This window comes from Ovis aries, chromosome X (assembly GCF_016772045.2).
Source record: "Ovis aries strain OAR_USU_Benz2616 breed Rambouillet chromosome X, ARS-UI_Ramb_v3.0, whole genome shotgun sequence".
NCBI classification, from domain to species: Eukaryota; Metazoa; Chordata; class Mammalia; order Artiodactyla; family Bovidae; genus Ovis; species Ovis aries.
Genome location: NC_056080.1, coordinates 58,350,855 through 58,372,255, shown reverse-complemented (window position 1 = coordinate 58,372,255; position 21,401 = coordinate 58,350,855). Strand labels below are relative to the sequence as shown.

Here is a 21,401-nt window from a genome sequence, read left to right as displayed (position 1 = left end):
ATTTATAACATATTCATCATCACCACAAAAAGAAACCCTTTTCTGTTAGCAGTCACTCTTATTTTCTTCTTTTTCTCTCCCCTTAGTCCTAGGTAACAACTACTAATCTACTTTCTGTCATTAAGGATTTGCATATTCAGGGCATTTTATATAAATGGAATTATATAATATGTGGTCTTTTGTGACTGATTTCTTTCACTTAGCATGTTTTCAAGGTTCATCTATGTTGTAACAAGTGTCTTTTTATTAACAAATATTCCATTGTATAGGTATGTAAAACAGTTATTTATCCACCCATTGGTTGATGGATATTTGCATTGTCTCCCCTTTTGGAGTATTATGAATAATGCCATTATAGGAATATACATTTTCTTTTTCTTGGAGATATATTGTATTTGGAGTGGACTTGCTGGGTTATATGGTAACTTTATAATATTTAACACTTTGGGGAACTGCCAAGCCATTTTCCAGAGTGGATACATCATTTTACATTCCCACTACCAATGAATGAGATTTCTAGTTCCTTGCCAAAAAGTAAAATAAAATATAAAATAAAATAAAAATCCTCACCAACCTTGTTTTACTCCATTTGTCTTTTTGATTGTAGCCATCCTTGTGGGTATGAAGTATTTCATGGCCTCTTAACCAGGAACTTTGGGAATCCTTCCTCCCAAATACCCTCTTCTGTTAGTTTCTTAGGAACTCATCAACAAACTTCAGGAGGCTTATAAGTTAGGTGAGATCATATGCAAAATTGTGAGTGTTTGCAAATACGTATTTATTTTTTTAAAGGACACTTACTTTCCTTAACTTCTCGAAGGGGTTTATAACACAAAGGGGTAGCAAACAGTGAAATTTGCAAAACATGCTCTACAACTTGTCATTCTTAATTCTGCTTCTGTATCATCTGTGTCAGCCATCTGGCAGCATGGTAAAAAATGAAAATTGCTGGGCACTGTCCTACACTTACTGAATCAGAATACTCTGAGGGTGGGATCTAAGAAATTTACATTTTGAACAAATGCTCCAATAATACTGATTATAATATTAAGATTTATCAAGTGCTTACGGTGGGTTGAGTACTCTTTTAAGCTCTTTTTTTAAAAATTAACTTACTTATTCCTCATAGTAACCACCACCCTACCTCCCTCCAAAAAAGTACTGTTTTTCTCTATTCACTGCTGATGAAAAATAAGGATAAGAGAAAAGTCATGACTTCATGTTCTTACAACTAATCATTACCAAAATTGGGCTTTTTATTGAGAAGTCTGCCCCCATGATTCAAGCCCTTAATTAACCATTAAGCTTAGCTACCTTTCAAATGATCATTCTTAAGCAAATAGATGTTTCAGAACCACTGGCCTCATTTATTAACTCTGAATTAAAATACCTACATACTTCCTCTATCTGTTTCTTACTCTAAAATTTCTTTCCCTGCTTGGGTGGGTGGGTGGGTGGGTGGGTAGGTGGGTGTGTATGTGTGTGTCTGTGTGTGTCTGTGTGTGTGTGTGTCTGTGTGTGTGTGTCTGTGTGTGTGTGTCTGTGTGTGTGTCTGTGTGTCTGTGTGTGTCTGTGTGTGTGTCTGTGTGTCTGTGTGTGTCTGTGTGTCTGTGTGTGTGTCTGTGTGTGTCTCTGTGTGTGTGTCTGTGTGTGTGTCTGTGTGTCTGTGTGTGTGTCTGTGTGTGTGTGTCTGTGTGTGTGTGTCTGTGTGTGTCTGTGTGTGTCTGTGTGTGTCTGTGTGTGTGTGTCTGTGTGTGTGTGTGTTTCTGTGTGTCTGTGTGTGTCTGTGTGTGTCTGTGTGTGTCTCTGTTTGTGTGTCTGTGTGTGTCTGTGTGTGTGTCTGTGTGTGTCTCTGTGTGTGTCTCTGTGTGTGTGTGTCTGTGTGTGTCTGTGTCTGTGTGTCTGTGTCTGTGTGTGTGTCTGTGTGTGTCTGTGTGTGTGTGTGTGTATTTGCTTATCAATATGGTCTGTTAAATTACTTATTTCAATATAATTCTTTTTTCCACAAATGGACAGCAGATTTCTCAATGGCAGAGGCCTTACTGTTTTTTCTATCTTCTTACTGTGCTTAGCCTTTTACAGTAACTATTCAATTCAATATAGTGTTAACTAACTAGAGGGAGAAATAGTAGCAGACTAATCATTTTAGTACCCTGAAAGATGATAAGGTGATAGATTGCGCCATAGCATTTCGCTAGAATGGTTGGAAACAATAACGCTGCCAGATGTCCAATATCAAGGAAAGGATCTCAAGTACTAGGAGGGAACTACATTTCTAACTGGGAATTGAATTTGCTGGTAAAGATAGTAAAATGGAGGCGATTGAAGATAGGAGTAGCATGGTCATATGAAAATAAATATAGAAATCTATATTGATAATTATGTTTTTAAAACTTTCAGGAAAGAATCTGAATTGAGTTCTTTTTACTATTACTAGTAAATCTAAATCTATTATCAATCTTTATTATTTTATGCTTTGTCAAGAAAAGTCAACACCAAAATCAGATTGATTATATTCTTTGCAGCAAAAGATGGAGAAGCTCTATACAGTCAACAAAAACAAGACCAAGAGCTGACTGTGGCTCAGATCATGAACTCCTTATTACCAAATTCAGACTTAAATTGAAGAAAGCAGGGAAAACCGCTAGACCATTCAGGCATGACCTAAATCAAATCCCTTATGATTACACAGTGGAAGTGAGAAATAGATTTAAGGGCCTAGATCTGATAGATAGAGTGCCTGATGAACTATGGAATGAGGTTGGTGACATTGTACAGGAGACAGGGATCAGGACCATCCCCATGGGAAAGAAATGCAAAAAAGCAAAATAGCTGTCTGGGGAATCCTTACAAATAGCTGTGAAAAGAAGAGAAGCAAAAAGCAAAGGAGAAAAGGAAAGATAAAAGCATCTGAATGCAGAGTTCCAAAGAATAGCAAGAAGAGATAAGAAAGCCTTCTTCAGCTATCAATGCAAAGAAATAGAGGAAAACAACAGAATGGGAAAGACTAGAGATCTCTTCAAAAAAATTAGAGATCCCAAGGGAACATTTCATGCAAAGATGGGCTTGATAAAGGACAGAAATGGTATGGACCTAACAGAAGCAGAAGATATTAAGAAGAGGTAGCAAGAATACATAGAAGAACTGTACAAAAAAGGATCTTCATGACCCAGATAATCACAATGGTGTGATCACTCATCTAGAGCTAGACATCCTGGAATGTGAAGTTAAGTGGGCCTTACAAAGCATCGCTATGAACAAAGCCAGTGGAGGTGATGCAGTTCCAGTTGAACTATTTCAAATCCTGAAAGATGATGCTGTGAAAGTGCTGTACTCAATATGCCAGCACATTTGGAAAACTCAGCAGTGGCCACACGACTGGAAAAGGTCAGTTTTCATTCCAATCCCAAAGAAAGGCAATGCCAAAGAATGCTCAAACTACTGCACAATTGCACTCATCTCACATGCTAGTAAAGTAATGCTCAAAATTCTCCAAGCCAGGCTTCAGCAATACGTGAACCGTGAACTTCCTGATGTTCAAGCTGGTTTTTGAAAAGGCAGAGGAACCAGAGATCAAATTGCCAACATCCACTGGATCATGGAAAAAGCAAGAGAGTTCCAGAAAAACATCTATTTCTGCTTTATTGACTATGCCAAAGCCTTTGACTGTGTGGATCACAATAAACTGTGGAAAATTCTGAGAGAGATGGGCATACCAGACCACCTAATCTGCCTCTTGAGAAATCTGTATGCAGGTCAGGAAGCAACAGTTAGAACTGTACATGGAACAACAGACTGGTTCCAAATAGGAAAAGGAGTACGTCAAGGCTGTATATTGTCACCCTGCTTATTTAACTTATATGCAGAGTACATCATGAGAAATGCTGGACTTGAAGAAACACAAGCTGGAATCAAGATTGCTGGGAAAAATATCAATAACCTCAGATATGCAGATGACACCACCCTTATGGCAGAAAGTGAAGAGGAACTAAAAAGCCTCTTGATGAAAGTGAAAGAGAGTGAAAAAGTTGGCTTAAAGCTCAACATTCAGAAAACGAAGATCATGGCATCTGGTCCCATCACTTCATTGGAAATAGATGGGGAAACAGTGGAAACAGTGTCAGACTTTATTTTGGGGGGCTCCACAATCACTGCAGATGGTGACTGCAGCCATGAAATTAAAAGACGCTTACTCCTTGGAAGAAAACTTACGACCAACCTAGATAGCACATTAAAAAGCAGAGACATTACTTTGCTGACTAAGGTCCATCTAGTCAAGGCTATGGTTTTTCTTGTGGTCATGTATGGATGTGAGAGATGGACTGTGAAGAAGGCTGAGTGCTGAAGAATTGGTGCTTTTGAACTGTGGTATTGGAGAAGACTGTTGAGAGTCCCTTGGACTGCAAGGAGATCCAACCAGTCCATTCTGAAGGAGATCAGCCCTGGGATTTCTTTGGAAGGAATGATGCTAAAGCTGAAACTCCAGTCCTTTGGCCCCCTCATGCGAAGAGTTGACTCATTGGAAATGACTGTGATGCTGGGAGGGATTGGAGGCAGGAGGAGAAGGGGACGACAAAGGATGAGATAGCTGGATGGCATCACTGACTCGATGGAAGTGAATCTGAGTGAACTCCGGGAGTTGGTGATGGACAGGGAGACCTGGCATGCTGCAATTCTTGGGGTCGCAAAGAGTCGGACACGACTGAGCAACTGAACTGAACTGATCTTCTCTCATTCTGAGGGTTGTCTTTTCACCTTGCTTATAGTTTCCTTCATTGTGCATAAGTAGGTCCCACTTTTTTATTTTTGTTTCTATTTCCATTACTCTAGGAGGTGAGTCATAGAGGATTTTGCTGTGATTTATGTCAGTGTTCTACCTATGTTTTCCTTTTAAGAGTTATATAGTTTCTGATCTTATAGTTTCTTTTTTTTTTTTTTCAATTTGAAAGATTACTTTATATGAAACAAAAGGCAGTCTAGACCTCAGGAATAGTACAGCAAATTTATTTTAATATCCTCTCCAGGAATTGTTTACTGAATTTATTTTTTTAATATAAATTTATTTTAATTGGAGGTTAATTACTTTAAAATATTGTATTGGTTTTGCCATACATCAACATGAATCCACCACAGATAAACACGTGTTCCCCATCCTGAACCCTCCTCCCTCCTCCGTCCCGGTACCATCCCTCTAGGTTGTCTCAGTGCACCAGCCCCAAGCATCCAGTGTCATGCATTGAACCTGCACTGGTGATTCGTTTCATATATGATATTATACATGTTTCAATGCCATTCTCCCAAATCATCCCACCCTCTCCCTCTCCCACAGAGTCCAAAAGACTGTTCTATACATCTGTGTCTCTTTTGCTGTCTCGCATACAGGGTTATCATTACTATCTTTCTAAATTCCATATATATGCGTTAGTATACTGTATTGATGTTTTTCTTTCTGGCTTACTTCACTCCGTATAATAGGCTCCAGTTTCATCCACCTCATTAGAACTGATTCAAATGAATTCTTTTTAATGGCTGAGTAATACTCCATTGTGTATATGTACCACAGCTTTCTTATCCATTCGTCTGCTGATGGACATCTAGGTTCGTTCTATGTCCTGGCTATTATAAACAGTGCTGCGATGAACATTGGGGTACACATGTCTCTTTCAGTTCTGGTTTCCTTGGTATGTATGCCCAGAAGTGGGATCGCTGGGTCATAAGGCCGTTCTATTTCCAGTTTTTTAAGGAATCTCCACACTCTTCTCCATAGTGGCTGTACTAGTTTACATTCCCACCAACAGTGTAAGAGGGTTCCCTTTTCTCCACACCCTCTCCAGCATTTATTGCTTGTAGACTTTTGGATTGCAGCCATTCTGACTGGCGTGAAATGGTACCTCATTGTGGTTTTGATTTGCATTTCTCTGATAATGAGTGATGTTGAGCATCTTTTCATGTGCTTGTTAGCCATCTGTATGTCTTCTTTGGAGAAATGTCTATTTAGTTCTTTGGCCCATTTTTTGACTGGGTCATTTATTTTTCTGGAATTGAGCTGCAGGAGTTGCTTGTATATTTTCAAGATTAGTTGTTTGTCCATTGCTTCATTTGCTATTATTTTCTCCCATTCTGATCTTATAGTTTCTGATCTTTAATCCATCTTGAGTTTATTTTTGTATATGATGTTAGAAAGTGTTCTAATTTCATTCTTCTACACATAGCTGACCAGTTTTCCCAGAACCACTTGTTGAAGAGAGTGTCTTTTCTCCATTGTATGTTTTTGCCTCCTCTGTCAAATATCTGACTCTAGAGAGGTTGCAAGCTCTCTCTTGGCCCCAGATCACCTGGTTGTCCATGAGCCAAAGGAAATGCTCAGCAGTAAGCACAATCAGAGGGGCTGTAGGACTGGCCCCAAAAGGTAGACATATGTCTAGGGTATTAACTTTCACCCAAGACCAGGTGCAACTATACTGAGCCCCATCAATCACTTCCATTTGAAGCACTTGGCCAAATGAACAATCAAACGGCTGAATTTATAGAAATAGGGCACCTGATGGAGGGCTCCTAGTGCCCGATTATCTCCCCAAGAACAAAAAGCACAATTTATGGGGAGGAGAGATCATGGTCTCTCAGAAAATCTCTCACAAAGACTCAAACTTCAGGTCTGAGTATTGATAGACAGAGTAAATAGAAATACCTTGGGTCTTCAAAGGAAGGGAAAGAGGACAGGTTGAAAGAGGAGGAGGGGAGAGAAAAAAAAAAACGGTTAGGGTTGGGAGGGGACAAGAAAAAAAAGAGGGAGTGGCCTTACAGTCGTCTTGCCACCTGCAGATGCCCAGATGTTATGGGAATTTTCTCCTGGGCTTCCAGGAAAGGAGGACTGGAACTCGGCCCTACCAAAAACCAGAAATCAGGCCATATCAGACCAGAACCAGAATTCGAGTTCTCTGCCAACTGGAGGTGATCAGGCTGTGATCCTCAGTTCAGGCTGAGGCCCTTCAATCAGACTCCTGAGTCCAATACTGGGGGAGAAGAAAAGAACAGTAGGATAGGAGGGGTTGAAAAGAGGGATGAGAGAAGGAGAAAAAAAAAAAGGAAGGGGCAGGGAAGTCAATAAAGTGTCTTATTCCTTATCTGGTCGGGGCACTCCAGCCATTGTTCAGGAAAGAGATCAGGGACAAAGGGGTGCTGGTTGTGGCCGCTGTGTCTGATCCGTCAGCAGGTGAGCTGGTTCTTGAGTACCCTGAGTGGCCAGGATGTCAGCCACAGTAAACAGGGGTCCCTTCATGATTGCCAGTTGTTGCTGGAAGGGGGACCCCTTTGAGGACCCGAGAGTGGGCTCTTATCTAACACTCAGAAATGAATTGTCCAAGGAAACACACATGCTGACAAAACAAGAGACTTTACTGGGAAGGGGCACCTGGGTGGAGAGCAGTAGGGTAAGGGAACCCAGGAGAACTGCTCTGCCACTTTTTATGGTATTGGGATTAGTTTCTGTGTTGTCTCTGGCCAATCATTCTGACTCAAGATCTTTCCTGGGGGCACACGTGTTGTTCAGCCAAGATGGATCCCAGCGAGGAGGGTTCTGGGAGGTGGTAGGACATGTGGCGTCTCCTTTTGACCTTTCCTGAACTCTTCCAGCTGGTGGTGGTTTATCAGTTTCGTGTTCTTTAATAGGACCTCCTGTCTTAAAACAACTCACGTGAATGGTTACTATGGTGCCTGGCCAGGGTGGACGGTTTCAGTCAGCGTATTTCCCCTACCAGAAGCAGAGAGGTTAAGAAAGTAAAGTAAAAGTGTATTTAAGCAAAGATACATTCTCAGAGGGAGAGCGGGCAAACAAGTGAAGAGATGCTGCCCTGGGCCTCATTGGCAAGCCTGTTCTGAGGGGTAAGCAAGTGAAGTGGCAGAATATTGTCTAGAGAAGGAGGGGTTTGGGAGTTGACTTCCTTGACTTCCATCCCAGCTCCATTTTTCCAAGATGAGGAGTGATTTCTGTTCCCATTTAGCTTAGATTAGAAGTGTCATGTGTCGGTACATGGTGAGTACTTCTTATCTGTAAGGCTAATCTTATTGTAATGAGAGCACAGATGAGGGAAAGTTTCCATTGGGATGCAGGAGATTCCCACAGTTCCCCAGCTTTCTTTGTCTGCTACTCAGATCCTTACCACCCAAAATGTGTGGCCTCCCTTCTGTCTGAAGGTTCCTGCTTCCCTCTGTCTGCCCATGGACCCCCGCTGTTTACAAGATGTATGGTTTCCTGCCACCTGGCCCCTGCCCCCCATTTCTCTTCTCATGCCTAGCTACATGCTTGCTGTAACAATAGGAAATACAACTTCCCAGGGGTAACAAGCCCTCTGCATACCATGCGCTTTCAGTGCAGGCCAGATGAGGAGCAGTGCCAGAGGCATCTCCCTCCCCCATGGTATAAACACAGGCCTAAGTGGGGAACCTGGACTTCCACTCCTGCCTTCACCTGCTGGTACAGTGTCAGAGGAAGTCTGCTGAAACAGAAGAATTGAATAATACCCAGACTCTCAAATCAACCAAAATGTCCAGGAAGGATAAAATCGAAAATCATTCATCATGCCAAAATCCAGTAAAAGCTCAACTTGAATGGGAAAGACAATCAACTGATGCCAGCACCAAAATGGCACAGATGTTAGAATTACCTGACAAGGATTTTTAAGCAGCTATCATTAAAATGCTTCAGTGAGGAATAAATAACAGTTGAAAAAATGAAAAAGAATAGGGAAAGTCAGCAAAGTTTATAGAGGATACAAAGAAGATCCCAATGGAAATTTTAGAACTGAAAAAATATTTGTGAAAGTCAGTTAACAACTCAATGCATGGATTCAGTAGCAAAATGGAGAGGAAAAAGGAAAGACTTTGAGCTTAAAGTCAGAACAATAGAAATTACCCAGTCCAACTAAGAGAGAGAAAATAAACTGGAAACAAAGATGAACAGAGCCTCAGAGACCTGTGAGACTATAAAAAAATGTCTCTCAATGGATTTTTCATCAGAAGCCGTGGAGGCCTGAAGGAAGTGGTATAACATTTCTCAAGTGCTGACATAAATGAACTGTCTTCCCAGAAAATCATAACTGGTAAAAATAACTTTCAGGAATGAAGGGGAAATATAAACACATTCTCAGATGAAGAAAAACTAAACTAAGAGAATTTGTTGCCAGCAGACCTACTTCAAATAAAAAAAAAAAGGACTAAAGGAAGTTCCTGAAACAGAAATTAAAGGATAAAACTAGGAATTGTCAGAAAGGAAAAGGAAACAGCAGAAAGAGTAAAAATATCTGTAAAGACGATAGAGTTTCCTACCCATCTTGAGTTTTCTAAATTGTGTTTGGTGGTTGGAAGGAAAAATTTACATTGTGATTCTCAATATAGAAAGAGTACACAAAAATGCAATATTTCCATTAACAATGTTATAATAAAGATGATGAACAAATTTCCACTGTATTGAGTACCTACTACATGTCAGAATTATTTTCTGTTGTCTCTAATTTTCTTTACCTTACTTTGCAGATATGGGACCCACGGCTTTTTGCCCCCTCCCCCAGTGTGTGTGTGTGTGTGTGGTGTGAGCAGGTGGGAAGTGGTTTACTAAGCAAGGATGTTAGGTGAATGACTTAAGATGAACTTTTGGGAAGAAGGCAAAACACTGATGAAGAAATAGGTATTTGTGAATATTCAAGAACTTGCATACTATTTGTGTATATACTTCTTGTATCTGTACATGTTGCAATCACTAGAGACCATCTCTCTGTCTCTCTAAGGAAGCAAGACTTCAACAGGTAGCAGGTAAAGGTGGACCAAGTGATGGCATATAACCCATGAAAGGTGTAAAACATAAGTTTTCTCTTTTCTGTGAAAATCGATGGAAAATGGGTTATCTGCAGTTGTGTGGCAGTGCCAATTCTGAGGGAAAAAGAAAAGCTGAGTTGTGAGACAGACAAATGGTCCCTTTGCTGGGGTTGAACACAGCCCCGGACCTCATAAGTTTAACTTATTCAATATGAGAGGCTGCAGGTGGCTCCATTTTATGTTTCTACCTTTGAAGACAGTGTGGAATATTGGAAAACCCCTGAAGTTCACCATCAAAGGGACCTAGATTCACTCCAGAAATTATTAGCTAATGTAAGGGAAAGGTTACTTAACCTCTCTGATTCTCACTTTTCTCATTTCAAATGAGGATGTAAGAATGCATACCAAGTATGGTGTTTGCAAGGGTCAAATGAGAAAATGCACATGAAGTGCTTGGAATATTAAAGCTGTTCAGTAAATGTCATTTCCCTGCTCTACTACAACCTTTCCACCTCCAAATCAAAACAACTGGATTTAAATCATTGTCGTGATGTTCAATAGATTCTGTTGATGTCTTGAATTTTGCCCTAAGGAACACTGGGTAAGCATAAAGCAGTCTATGAACAACTCTTTACTCATAGCATCACACTTGACTTGGCAACTTTGGAGAGCACGATAAAACATCACTGGTGAACTTGACAAATAGAAATAGGATACATTATTCCCAACTCACTAGAGGAAATACAGTACTAAAGGACACTCAATCCATCTGACAGAAACTCAATCAATCTGATGGAAAACAGATAAAAGAGAATAATACATAAGAAGCATAGGAAAAAAAAAAACCCAATCAATAGGAAGCAGAAATAAGATGACAGAAACAACTGCAAAATAGAGATTACTAGGAAAAATTCAAAATGGAGCCATATGATCTTAAAAAGAAGAGGGCACGAAAAGGTTAAAAGGAAGCAGTTGTGGACTTTCAGCTCATAAATGATTAAAAGCAGGGATTCAGGGCTAATTACTGTGATTATAATTCTGAAGGCTCAAATATACATATGGCAAAAATTCACTGAAATTGGCAGATTCATAGAGTGGGAACTTTTAGTATATCTCTCAGTAACTGATGGCTCAGATGGTAAAGCGTCTGTCTACAATGCGGGAGACCTGGGTTCAATCCCTGGGTTGGGAAGATCCCCTGGAGAAGGAAATGGCAATCCATTCCAGTACTATTGCCTGGAAAACACCATGGACAGAGGAGCCTGGTAGGCTACAGTCCATGGGGTCGCAAAGAGTCGGACATGACTGAGCAACTTAACTCACTAACACTGATCAATTAAGAAAACAATAACTATTAGCAATGATAAGGGAGATTTGAAGAACCCTATTAAATCTTGTTCTAATGAGCAGGTATAGAATACTAGGTCCAAAGATTAGAGAATATATATTCTTTGGGAGCACAAATGGAACATTTAGAAAAGATGATCATTCACTAGTCCACAAATATATGTCAGCAATTTTCAAGCATAAAACAATGCTCTCTGAATACAGTGGAATTGAGTTAAAAAAATAATAACCCAAGGGAAAACAGAAACAAACCACTTAGGGTAGGAACATTAAAAAGAAAAGATATGACCAGAATCAAGTGATACATATGACCAACAAGGGATAAATAGTAATTATTAATCATAATAGAAATTAGGAAATATTACAACCAAATGATAATGAAAATAGCACCTATAAAATCTTGTGGGATACACGAAAGTGGTAGTTTGAGGGACATTTATAACACCAAATGCTTATTAGAAAAGAAGAAAGACCACAAATTAATGAGCTAAGCAACCAAAATATGAAATTAGAATAACAGAATGAATGCAAGAAAGTAGAAGGAACATTTACCAAAATTAAAGAGAAAACAAAACAAAACAAAAAATCCATAAAGAAGTTCAAGCAGACCAAACTTGCTTCAAACTAGATTCAAACAAACCTAGCTTGTTGCTAGGGAATGCAAAAGAAACTGATAAATGTACAGCAACAGTTATTGAGAGAGAGAGAGAGAGAAGTAGAAGATATTAGGAATAAGAAAAGAAGTAATCATTATGAATATGGTAGATGTTTTTGTTATACCAAATTAATTTGAATTACTTTATTTTAAAACTCAGATGAAATAATTTTCTCAATCTATCAAAGTTAAACAGAAATAGACTGATCATTTCTATATTGCAAATGTATTCCATAATAAATATGGAATGCTAAAACTAAAGTTGGTAAAGCCCTTGGACAGTTTTCCATGGCCTCAAATATTACCATTAACTTTAATGTATGTAAGATCAACCCCATCTGGGACTCATAGTTTATCTACTTATTAATTCACATGAGGCCAGCCCATATACTTGGGAATCTCATCCGCAATTTTTGATTCTACCATTTTTACAAGCTGATAAGATTAATTAATTGAAAGCATTCATACAACACTTCCAGCTTTATCACACAGATATGAGCAAATCTCCCGAACACTCACCTAAACAGCCTTTCCGTGATCTTCAACCTGGAGACTCCTTGGTCTTCTGAAATAAGCATCAGAAAAATCTGCCCTTGAGCCTAGGTTAAAAAAAGAAAGAAAGAAAGAAAAAAGTTTACCAGGTACTATTAACAACTAACATCACTAAAACTCCAGAGTGCTGATCCTTGAGTTGTTCCTCATCACATCCCCGTGGATACTGGGTATCCACTCCATCTGAAGACCTTAAATTGAGGATTCTTAGCAGCTTTCCAGGTGTCACTGACTTCAGAAAGTGGACAGATTCCTCCCCAAGATGACAGAATGACATTAATTTTCTGATTCTCTGGGAACTTTTCCTCCCCTTTTACTAATACTGTTGCCTACCATTACATTCTGATGTCTTCCAGCACATTACTATGAGCTCCCCTTATTTTTATTGTATTATTTTTTAACTCCAGTGGTCTCCTTCTGCCACTTAAGGGAAAACATCTGACATTCCCCATCACACCCTGCTGACAAAAGAAACAAATGCTATTTGTCAGTTTCCCTTAGAGCATTAATCCCAACCTCCAGACGTTAAAAACTGGACACTGACCTAATCTCAGCAAAATACTGCAGAGGTCATTATAATCCTATCGGCAAGTCCTACTCAATCAAAAGTAGGCTCCATTATTGGGGCCACCCTGACCCTGATAGTCAAATTTGCTCATGGTATTCCATTTGTTCATGATAGTCAGCCTGCTTTGTGAAACTGATTGAAAGTGAAAGTGAAAGTCACTCAGTCGTGTTCAACTCTTTGCGACCCCATGGACTATACAGTCCATGGAATTCTCCAGGCCAGAATACTGGAGTGGGTAGCCTTTCCCTTCTCCAGGGTATCTTCCCAACCCAGGGATCAAACCCAGGTCTCCTGCACCACAGGTGGATTCTTTACCAGCTGAGCCACACAAGGGAAGTTCTGCTAAATACATCACTTACCCTGAGGAACACAAAATCGGCTTTCTCTAGTTGTGATAAATGATGCTTATTCTGCTGATAGAGGCCGTGCCACAATGAGGTACTATTTGTTATGTAACATCTTATATAACACCCATATGGCATATGCTAACTTATCTTGTGTGTTCAGGATAGTTGCTAGAGACTTGGTGATATGTTAAACTAAACATTCCAGCAGATCTTGTTTCCCAGAAACCGGTGGGGGAGGGGGGAGGGGTTACAGAGGGGATTATCCAGTAACAGTCAAACCAGTTTCTTTTAAAAACTCACCAGGCAAAACACTCTCAGACATAAATCACAGCAGGATCCTCTATGATCCACCTCCCAGAATTCTGGAAATAAAAGCAAAAATAAACAAATGGGATCTAATTAAAATTAAAAGCTTCTGCACAACAAAGGAAAACATAAGCAAGGTGAAAAGACAGCCTTCTGAATGGGAGAAAATAATAGGAAATGAAGCAACTGACAAACAACTAATCTCAAAAATATACAAGCAACTTATGCAGCTCAATTCCAGAAAAATAAACGACCCAATCAAAAAATGGGCCAAAGAACTAAATAGACATTTCTCCAAAGAAGACATACGGATGGCTAACAAACACATGAAAAGATGCTCAATATCACTCATTATTAGAGAAATGCAAATCAAAACCACAATGAAGTACCACTTCACACCAGTCAGAATGGCTGCGATCCAAAAATCTACAAGCAATAAATGCTGGAGAGGGTGTGGAGAAAAGGGAACCCTCCTACACTGTTGGTGGGAATGCAAACTAGTACAGCCACTATGGAGAACAATGTGGAGATTCCTTAAAAAATTGCAAATAGAACTACCTTATGACCCAGCAGTCCCACTGCTGGGCATACACACCGAGGAAACCAGAATTGAAAGAGACAAATGTACCCCAATGTTCATCGCAGCACTGTTTATAATAGCCAGGACATGGAAACAACCTAGATGTCCATCAGCAGATGAATGGATAAGAAAGCTGTGGTACATATACACAATGGAGTATTACTCAGCCGTTAAAAAGAATTCATTTGAATCAGTTCTGATGAGATGGATGAAACTGGAGCCGATTATACAGAGTGAAGTAAGCCAGAAAGAAAAACACCAATACAGTATACTAACACATATATATGGAATTTAGGAAGATGGCAATGACGACCCTGTATGCAAGACAGGGAAAGAGACACAGATGTGTATAACGGACTTTTGGACTCAGAGGGAGAGGGAGAGGGTGGGATGATTTGGGAGAATGACATTCTAACATGTATACTATCATGTAAGAATTGAATCGCCAGTCTATGTCTGACGCAGGATGCAGCATGCTTGGGGCTGGTGCATGGGGATGACCCAGAGAGATGTTATGGGGAGGGAGGTGGGAGGGGGGTTCATGTTTGGGAACGCATGTAAGAATTAAAGATTTTAAAATTTAAAAAATAAAAAACTAAAAAAAAAAAAAAATCTCACCAGGAAGGGCTTCTCTGGTGGCTCAGATGGTAAAGAATCTGCCTGCAATGCAGGAGACCTGGGTTCAGTCCCTGGGTCAGGAAGATCCCCTGGAGAAGGGAATGGCAACCCACTCCAGTATTCTTGCCTGAAGAATACCATGGACAGAGGAGCCTCGTGGGCTATAGTCCATGAGGTTGCAAAGAGTCAGACATGACTGAGTGACTAACACACACACACACACACACACACACACACACAAAGAATAACTGACTCCCTATTCATATAGGCTTTGTGACTTGCTATTCTCACATTAGGGAAAATAATAGCTAGCAAGGGTGGTCCAAAACTTGTCTTTGATTCTGACAAAAGTCATGTGGTGCTCAAAGGTGAACCCAGCTGGATTCATTGCCTGGTTTTTATAACCCAAGCCCTTGACTTCAAGTCTTGTTTCAAGGACTAATAATCACTGTGTTTCGTTTGATTACTTGTTTTGCAGTTGGCCAGTGCATCCTGTCTGGAGTCTTAAATGCTATTGCACAGCCCATGTCACACCAGAGTATTCAATGATGCATTCTACGGCAAGAGGAGCAGGAGAGACCAACCCATGTCCTACTACAGACTACATTCTCTAAACAAATTCCTGATCATCAAAATCAGAGCAGTGTTGATAATCTAGATAACATGGATTAATGGCTTGTGGCCAAAAGAGGGTACTAAAAAATATCTCTTGACATCCAGGCTAGGACATGTTATTCTCCATGTTATTCTCTTTAGACATTGAAAAAAATCTCAGGGAATGCCAACTTCAGATGAGATCATGAGATCTTGTCACTCTGAGATCATGATTAAGACAAAACAAAGGCCACTTCATGATTTTTTTCCCTAAGCACAGACAAAAGCAAAATCACTGTACAAATCACCATATATCCCTCTCCTAGCTAGTATGAGTGACTGCTAGTTTGGGGGGTTTGTTTTCCCCTTTGCTTTGTTTCTTTGTGTGTTTTCAGCAATTGCAGCTTTAACCTCACTCTAATCTGGTCTCTCTATACAAAAGGTTTATTAAGATACTGTAATAGGAATACCCTGTCTTCCTGACAGTATCCAATCCAGATCAAAACTCTGCTTCTTTAAAACCTCACCCAAATCACCGAAAATAAGCCCACCTCTTTAAAAAAATTTTTTTAATGTGGTCCCTTTATTTCTTTATTTAGTCTTTATTGAATTTGTTACCATATTGCTTCTGTTTTTTTTTTTCTTTTATGTTTTGGTTTTTGGCCACAAGACACGTGGGACCTTAGTTTCCCCAACCAGGGAGCAAATGCACACCACCTACTTTGGAAGGCAAAGTCTCATCCACCGGACTAGCAGGGAAGTCCCAAGCCCAAATCTTTTAACATCCCTTTTCTATCACCCATGTACTTATGTGGCCCACAGTTCCTTCACTGTGTGTGTTCTCCTTCATTGCAAAGAATAATAAACTCAAATTGTTCAACTATAAATGTGTTCCTGCTGGTCTTTAGCTGGGAGGCACTGAAATATCATATCACATTAAACCTGATGACAAAGCAAAACAGAAGACTCAAATGTATTTATGTACTTGTATCTAAATGTATTTACAATAACCTCACATGCTATTATTTCTAATGTAATTTTCAGTTTACAAAGACATTTATTTTGTATCCTTTCAACCAGCAATTTCAAGGCCTAGAGACTGAGAAGAAGGCTGGTATACTGGTGGAGATATTAACAATATGAACAGTAAAAGACCAACCATAAAATATATTGAAAATAGATATTAATGATAGTGGAATGGGAGAAAGAAAGCAAAGGTTGAGTTTTGGACAATGAGTTTGAGATGATGGCCTGACCACCAGGTCAGATGCTATATGGGCCGCAGAAGATAAGACCCAAATTCTTCACATTCCAAAGCACAGGGTTTCCTTTGGGTGGCTACCAACCTTCCTCAAGCCCTGTCCCCAGCCTCCATAACATCTCAGTAAGCACAGTGAGATGAATAAAACCCTGATGAGACCCTGTAAATCCAAATGTGACCATTCTGTATCTCCATTTTTCTAACTCCTCCCCATCCCCACAAACATCACCCACCCCTACATAGGTTATCCAGGCGACCTATGTATTCAGAAGTAGAAAGAAATGTAAATTTTACTTGGAATGACTAATGATAGAACAGCGCTATCTAACAGAATTCTCTGCACTGATAGAAATGTTCCATATCTGCACTGCACACAGTATAGTAGCCACTGGTTTACATGTAGCCATTGAGCACTTCAAATGCTGCGAGACTGAGAGACTGAATTTTAAATTGTATTTAATTTTAATCAATTTAAATAATCACATATGACTAGGGGCTACCATTTTTAAGAATATACCTCTACAGGAAGTCTCCTCACCTGTGGTGGACCATACTCACCCACTTGCCTTCACCCAAAACACGCTCTTCGTGACTGCTTGGACGATTTTAATTCACTTAGAGTCACCACTCTTCATAAAATCCCATGTACTGCAAACATGCTAATCAAAACCATCAGCTGCTTGTAGATTCTTATTTTTGCCATCACCATGTACTATTTTTATTTTTTTAAATAATTGACAGACGTCACCAATGTAATGCAGTGTGTTTATGTGATGAATACTTCTCAGAGAATTAAGGATCTTTTGGGTATTCAAATCTTACCTTGAATTTGCCCAGATAGTTTTTGTTCCTTCCATTGCATCTTATTACCCTGCTAGTCTTTAAACCAAGTTTGATAGTTGAATTTTGCTACAATGTGGAGTGAAATTTATCCTCTGGTGTCTGATCTCAGAGTCTAATCATAGCAATTGACATGGAAAATGTGTTCACAGACTAAACCAAACTTTCATCTACATTGTTAGAACAAATCATTCCCAAAGACTGTTAATATATCAATTGGCTATTGTCTAAATAAATGAGGTAAATTTCAGTTCTCTTACCTACTAGAAAAAAAATTGCCACCTTTCTTTAGAATGTCATGAATAGACAAATTTTACTTCTGAAACACAAACACTTGAAGAAGTATAACTTTCAGCTAACATCCTGGTTATTTTCTCCTTACCAGCATCAGTGTCTTTCTATTTATTTACTCAAATGAGGAAGGAAGCTACATTTAGATTAAAATTGGTTGCCTGGACTATAAGTTATATTTTGTTCCTTTGTAGACTGCACCACCTTTGAGATTTCCAAGTGGTGGGGCAGACTGTTAGTTATAAGTCTGAATTCAAAGGTCTGTGCATGGGCTATGAATTTGAGAGTCTATGACATATAGATGGTGCCTGGAGTCAAGCAAGTAAACCTTACAACAGGGGGAAGATGACACACCCCTTTCAAGAGATTTATCTTGAATAAAGGGAAGGGCATCAAGGCCCAGGTAGCTGAGTGGACAAGGAAAGGGTGGAACCTCATATGGGCTCATAAAATATAAATGTGTGTGTGTGTATGTGTGTGTGTGTATGAATGTCTTAGGAGTCATGTTACTAGCTGAACAGTTGATGACATAAAAACCTTGGATCCTGCTTCAGTCCACTTATTTCAGTGTGTGTGTGTGTGTGTGTGTGTGTGTGTGTGTGTGTGTGTGTGTGTGTGTGTTTGCTTACCCCAATTCAAAAGTTTAAGTTTAATTGCATGGTTAAACTTATGTGATGTGCTTATATAAAATAAGTGAATTTTGCTATTTTAACTCTCATCAGGCAGTTTCATGTCCAAATTCTGTGGCTGAGACTTGGCAAGTACCTTCCTGTAGACCTTGTGGCTAGACACTCCCTCTTCTTTTTTATTTTTCTCTTAAAAAGATGGTTTTCTTTTTCCAGCACATGATTTATCTTTCATTAAAATTCCAATGTCATCTTTGTGCTATTTATATATAGATCCTTTCCACAGTAGCAAAATTTACACTGGTCTGCTGTCTGTGTCCATCCCACTTACATCCCTGGGGCACTGCTTTCTCCTTCATAAGTCATTGTTTATTTAAGTCTCTTGTGTCTTTGAACACGAATGCTAACCTTTATCTTCTTACAGCATCTATCTTTAGGACACCACTGGAAGGGAAGATGAGAGAAGAGGGTTTGTCTACCAAATTGTAATAACATTTCATTCCTGTCTCCTTAAGACAGGCAGAAGCAGAGATGGACTATCAAAAGATGCAACAGAGCCAGATGTAGAAATAGCCAGAGACAGGACAGCCTGACAGAAAAACAGAGATAGCTGGTCAGGCAGGCTGAGAAAGCCCAACAGATGGACAGACTCAGATATTATACCTCCTCCCACAAAAGAGACAGGTAGAAAGGGATACACAGAAAGGGGCAGACAGAGACAGGTAGAAATAGATGGAAACAGATAGGTAGAAATAAATGGAGACAGAGACAGGGAGGCAGAGGAAGCCAGGCACAGACAGGGACAAACAGACACACATTCAAACTAAGGCAAAGAATGATGGTTACAGACAGAGACGGGGAGACAGGCAGAGGCTGACTGACACAGAAAGACAGAGACAGACTGAGAGACAGAGAAAGACAGAGGCACACTGAAAGAGAGACAACAGATATAGAGATAGTGATGGAGAGAGAGAGAGTCAGAGAGGCACACTGAAAGAGAGACAACAGACACAGAGATAGTGATGGAGAGAGAGAGTCAGAGAGAAACAAGGTGGGGAGGGAGAAAGACAGAGACAGATCGGGACAGCAAAGGAAAGACAAAGACAGATGGATGGAGAAAGAGACATGGAGAGATGCAGATACAGACAGATACAGAAGCACTGGAGAAATACAGAGACAGAGACAGAAACATAGAGACCCAGACACAAAAGACTGTCAGAAACGGAAAGATATGGACAGTAAGATAGAGACAGAGAGTGACAAAGATAGGCAGTCTGAGACAGAGACTGAGGTAGACAAAGACAAAGGTAGATAGAAATTAGACAGGGATGCAGACAGACATAATGGAGACAGAGATAGGGGATGACAGAGAGCGGCAGACATACAGAGAGGGAAAGACAGAGACAGGGATAAATCCTCATCATTGTCAAGGACCACATGGTATCCCATAGGGGTACATCTCCTTTAGTGTGGCATTTAGTTTGCTGATATTTAGCTTGATGGCTTCCTATAGCATTACCATGACTATACATTTTGTCCTGCCTCCCCATCTCCCCATGCCTTTACGAAGAGGCTAACAAAATGAGTATCAAGGTGGGAAAAGCTTTCTTCCTCATCCTGAGCAGCCAAAAAGAAAAGAAAAAAAAGTGAAAAAATAGAGACAGGTATTGGATAAATTGCCCAAACCGGCAAATGGCAACAGTCAGGGTTTGTGAGAGTTTAAATGTTTAAATGAGTGTATTTCAGCTATCACTGTTTGTACATTATTGAACATCTTTCTATTGTAAGCAGCAATAAGCAATTTAAGGATTTAAAGCTAGTTGGGTAGGAAAACAAAAGCAGATCTTTCAGTCAAGGTACACTTGTAGCTAAGTAGTCTCTGAATTTCCTAAGTGAGGACACCTCTGTTTAGATGAAATGGCATCTTGGCATTCAGCTCAAGAAAAAGTAATTTCAAATTGCTTAGAGAGTTTATATAAAGAAAGTGAAATTCTTACCAAAAAAATAATAATAATTTTTACCTTTCAACTGAATCATGACTTACTCTTCTCCCCAGTTATTTTAAAAAATAAATAAAATGAAGTCTATTGTTTGTAGTTGGTTAGGTATATGGAATATAAGGGAACACAAGAAAGGGTAGGGGGATGCAAAATTAAGGGCAAACATCGAAGGATACAACAGCAGCTTCCTGGTTGAACCATTTCATATAACTAACTGTCATGTAAATATTACTCTAATACTAGTATGTGGGTTTGGGATAACGAAGCCTTTCAAATTTCCTTAAAGAGTAAAAAGGAATGAATGAATGAATAAAGTCAAAAGTAATTTGTTCACTGAATGACAACGGATAAAATCTAATTGGGAAGAGAAACATAAACCACTGGTAAAGAAAATTCTGATTTCAACTAAGTAAAACATTAAATCTGGTGACTATTTTTTTTAATTTGTTCATCTTGTATTAATTTATCACACTCTTTCCTAGCATGTATTTATTATTTGTATGGGTTCTTATATAGAGTTTTCCATTCTTTGACCTCAAAATGACTCAATGGAGGGAATGGGATGGTGACAATTTGTAAGTTAACAGTAATCAGAAACTAACAAATTCAAGTCATGACTAGTGTGCTTCTCCTTTTGTGACAAAAACACTTTATCTTACCCTTTTGATTACTAGTGTGGACTTCTCACGATCCCACTTCCAGATGCCAAATAATTCCCATTATAATTCAAAAGCATTCCTTTCCAGACCTGTTTTTAAGCAGGAAAGAGTCTTTCCAAGTACAATTCAAACGTCAAATGTTTCTGAAGGGCAAAGGCCATCAATGTGCTTCAAGAGTGCATTCTGGTGCATAAATAATTCATGACTGTATGCCACAGAAAAAGTCTATCTAGTACGGAGATGTCCTCATAGAATCAATCTGCTGCCTTCCACTCCACCCCCAATATAGGGCTGTATAAGATTTGAGACAGTGGTACATATACACAATGGAGTATTACTCAGCCATT

General features: G+C 39.5%; 1 protein-coding gene across 1 annotated transcript in view; it reads right to left on the bottom strand.

The window, feature by feature from the left end:
* Positions 1–1,865: 1,865 nt before the first annotated feature.
* The window catches only part of LOC105605487 (uncharacterized), a 44,247-nt gene continuing 24,711 nt past the window's right edge, over positions 1,866–21,401 (bottom strand). Inside the window, exons 3-5 of the mRNA XM_060407984.1 lie at positions 13,580–13,641; positions 12,332–12,411; positions 1,866–7,013 (exon numbers count right to left, since the gene is read on the bottom strand). Of these exons, the coding sequence (XP_060263967.1) occupies positions 6,956–7,013; positions 12,332–12,411; positions 13,580–13,641 (200 nt within the window). The 3' untranslated portion in view covers positions 1,866–6,955. The remainder of the gene's footprint in view (positions 7,014–12,331; positions 12,412–13,579; positions 13,642–21,401) is intronic.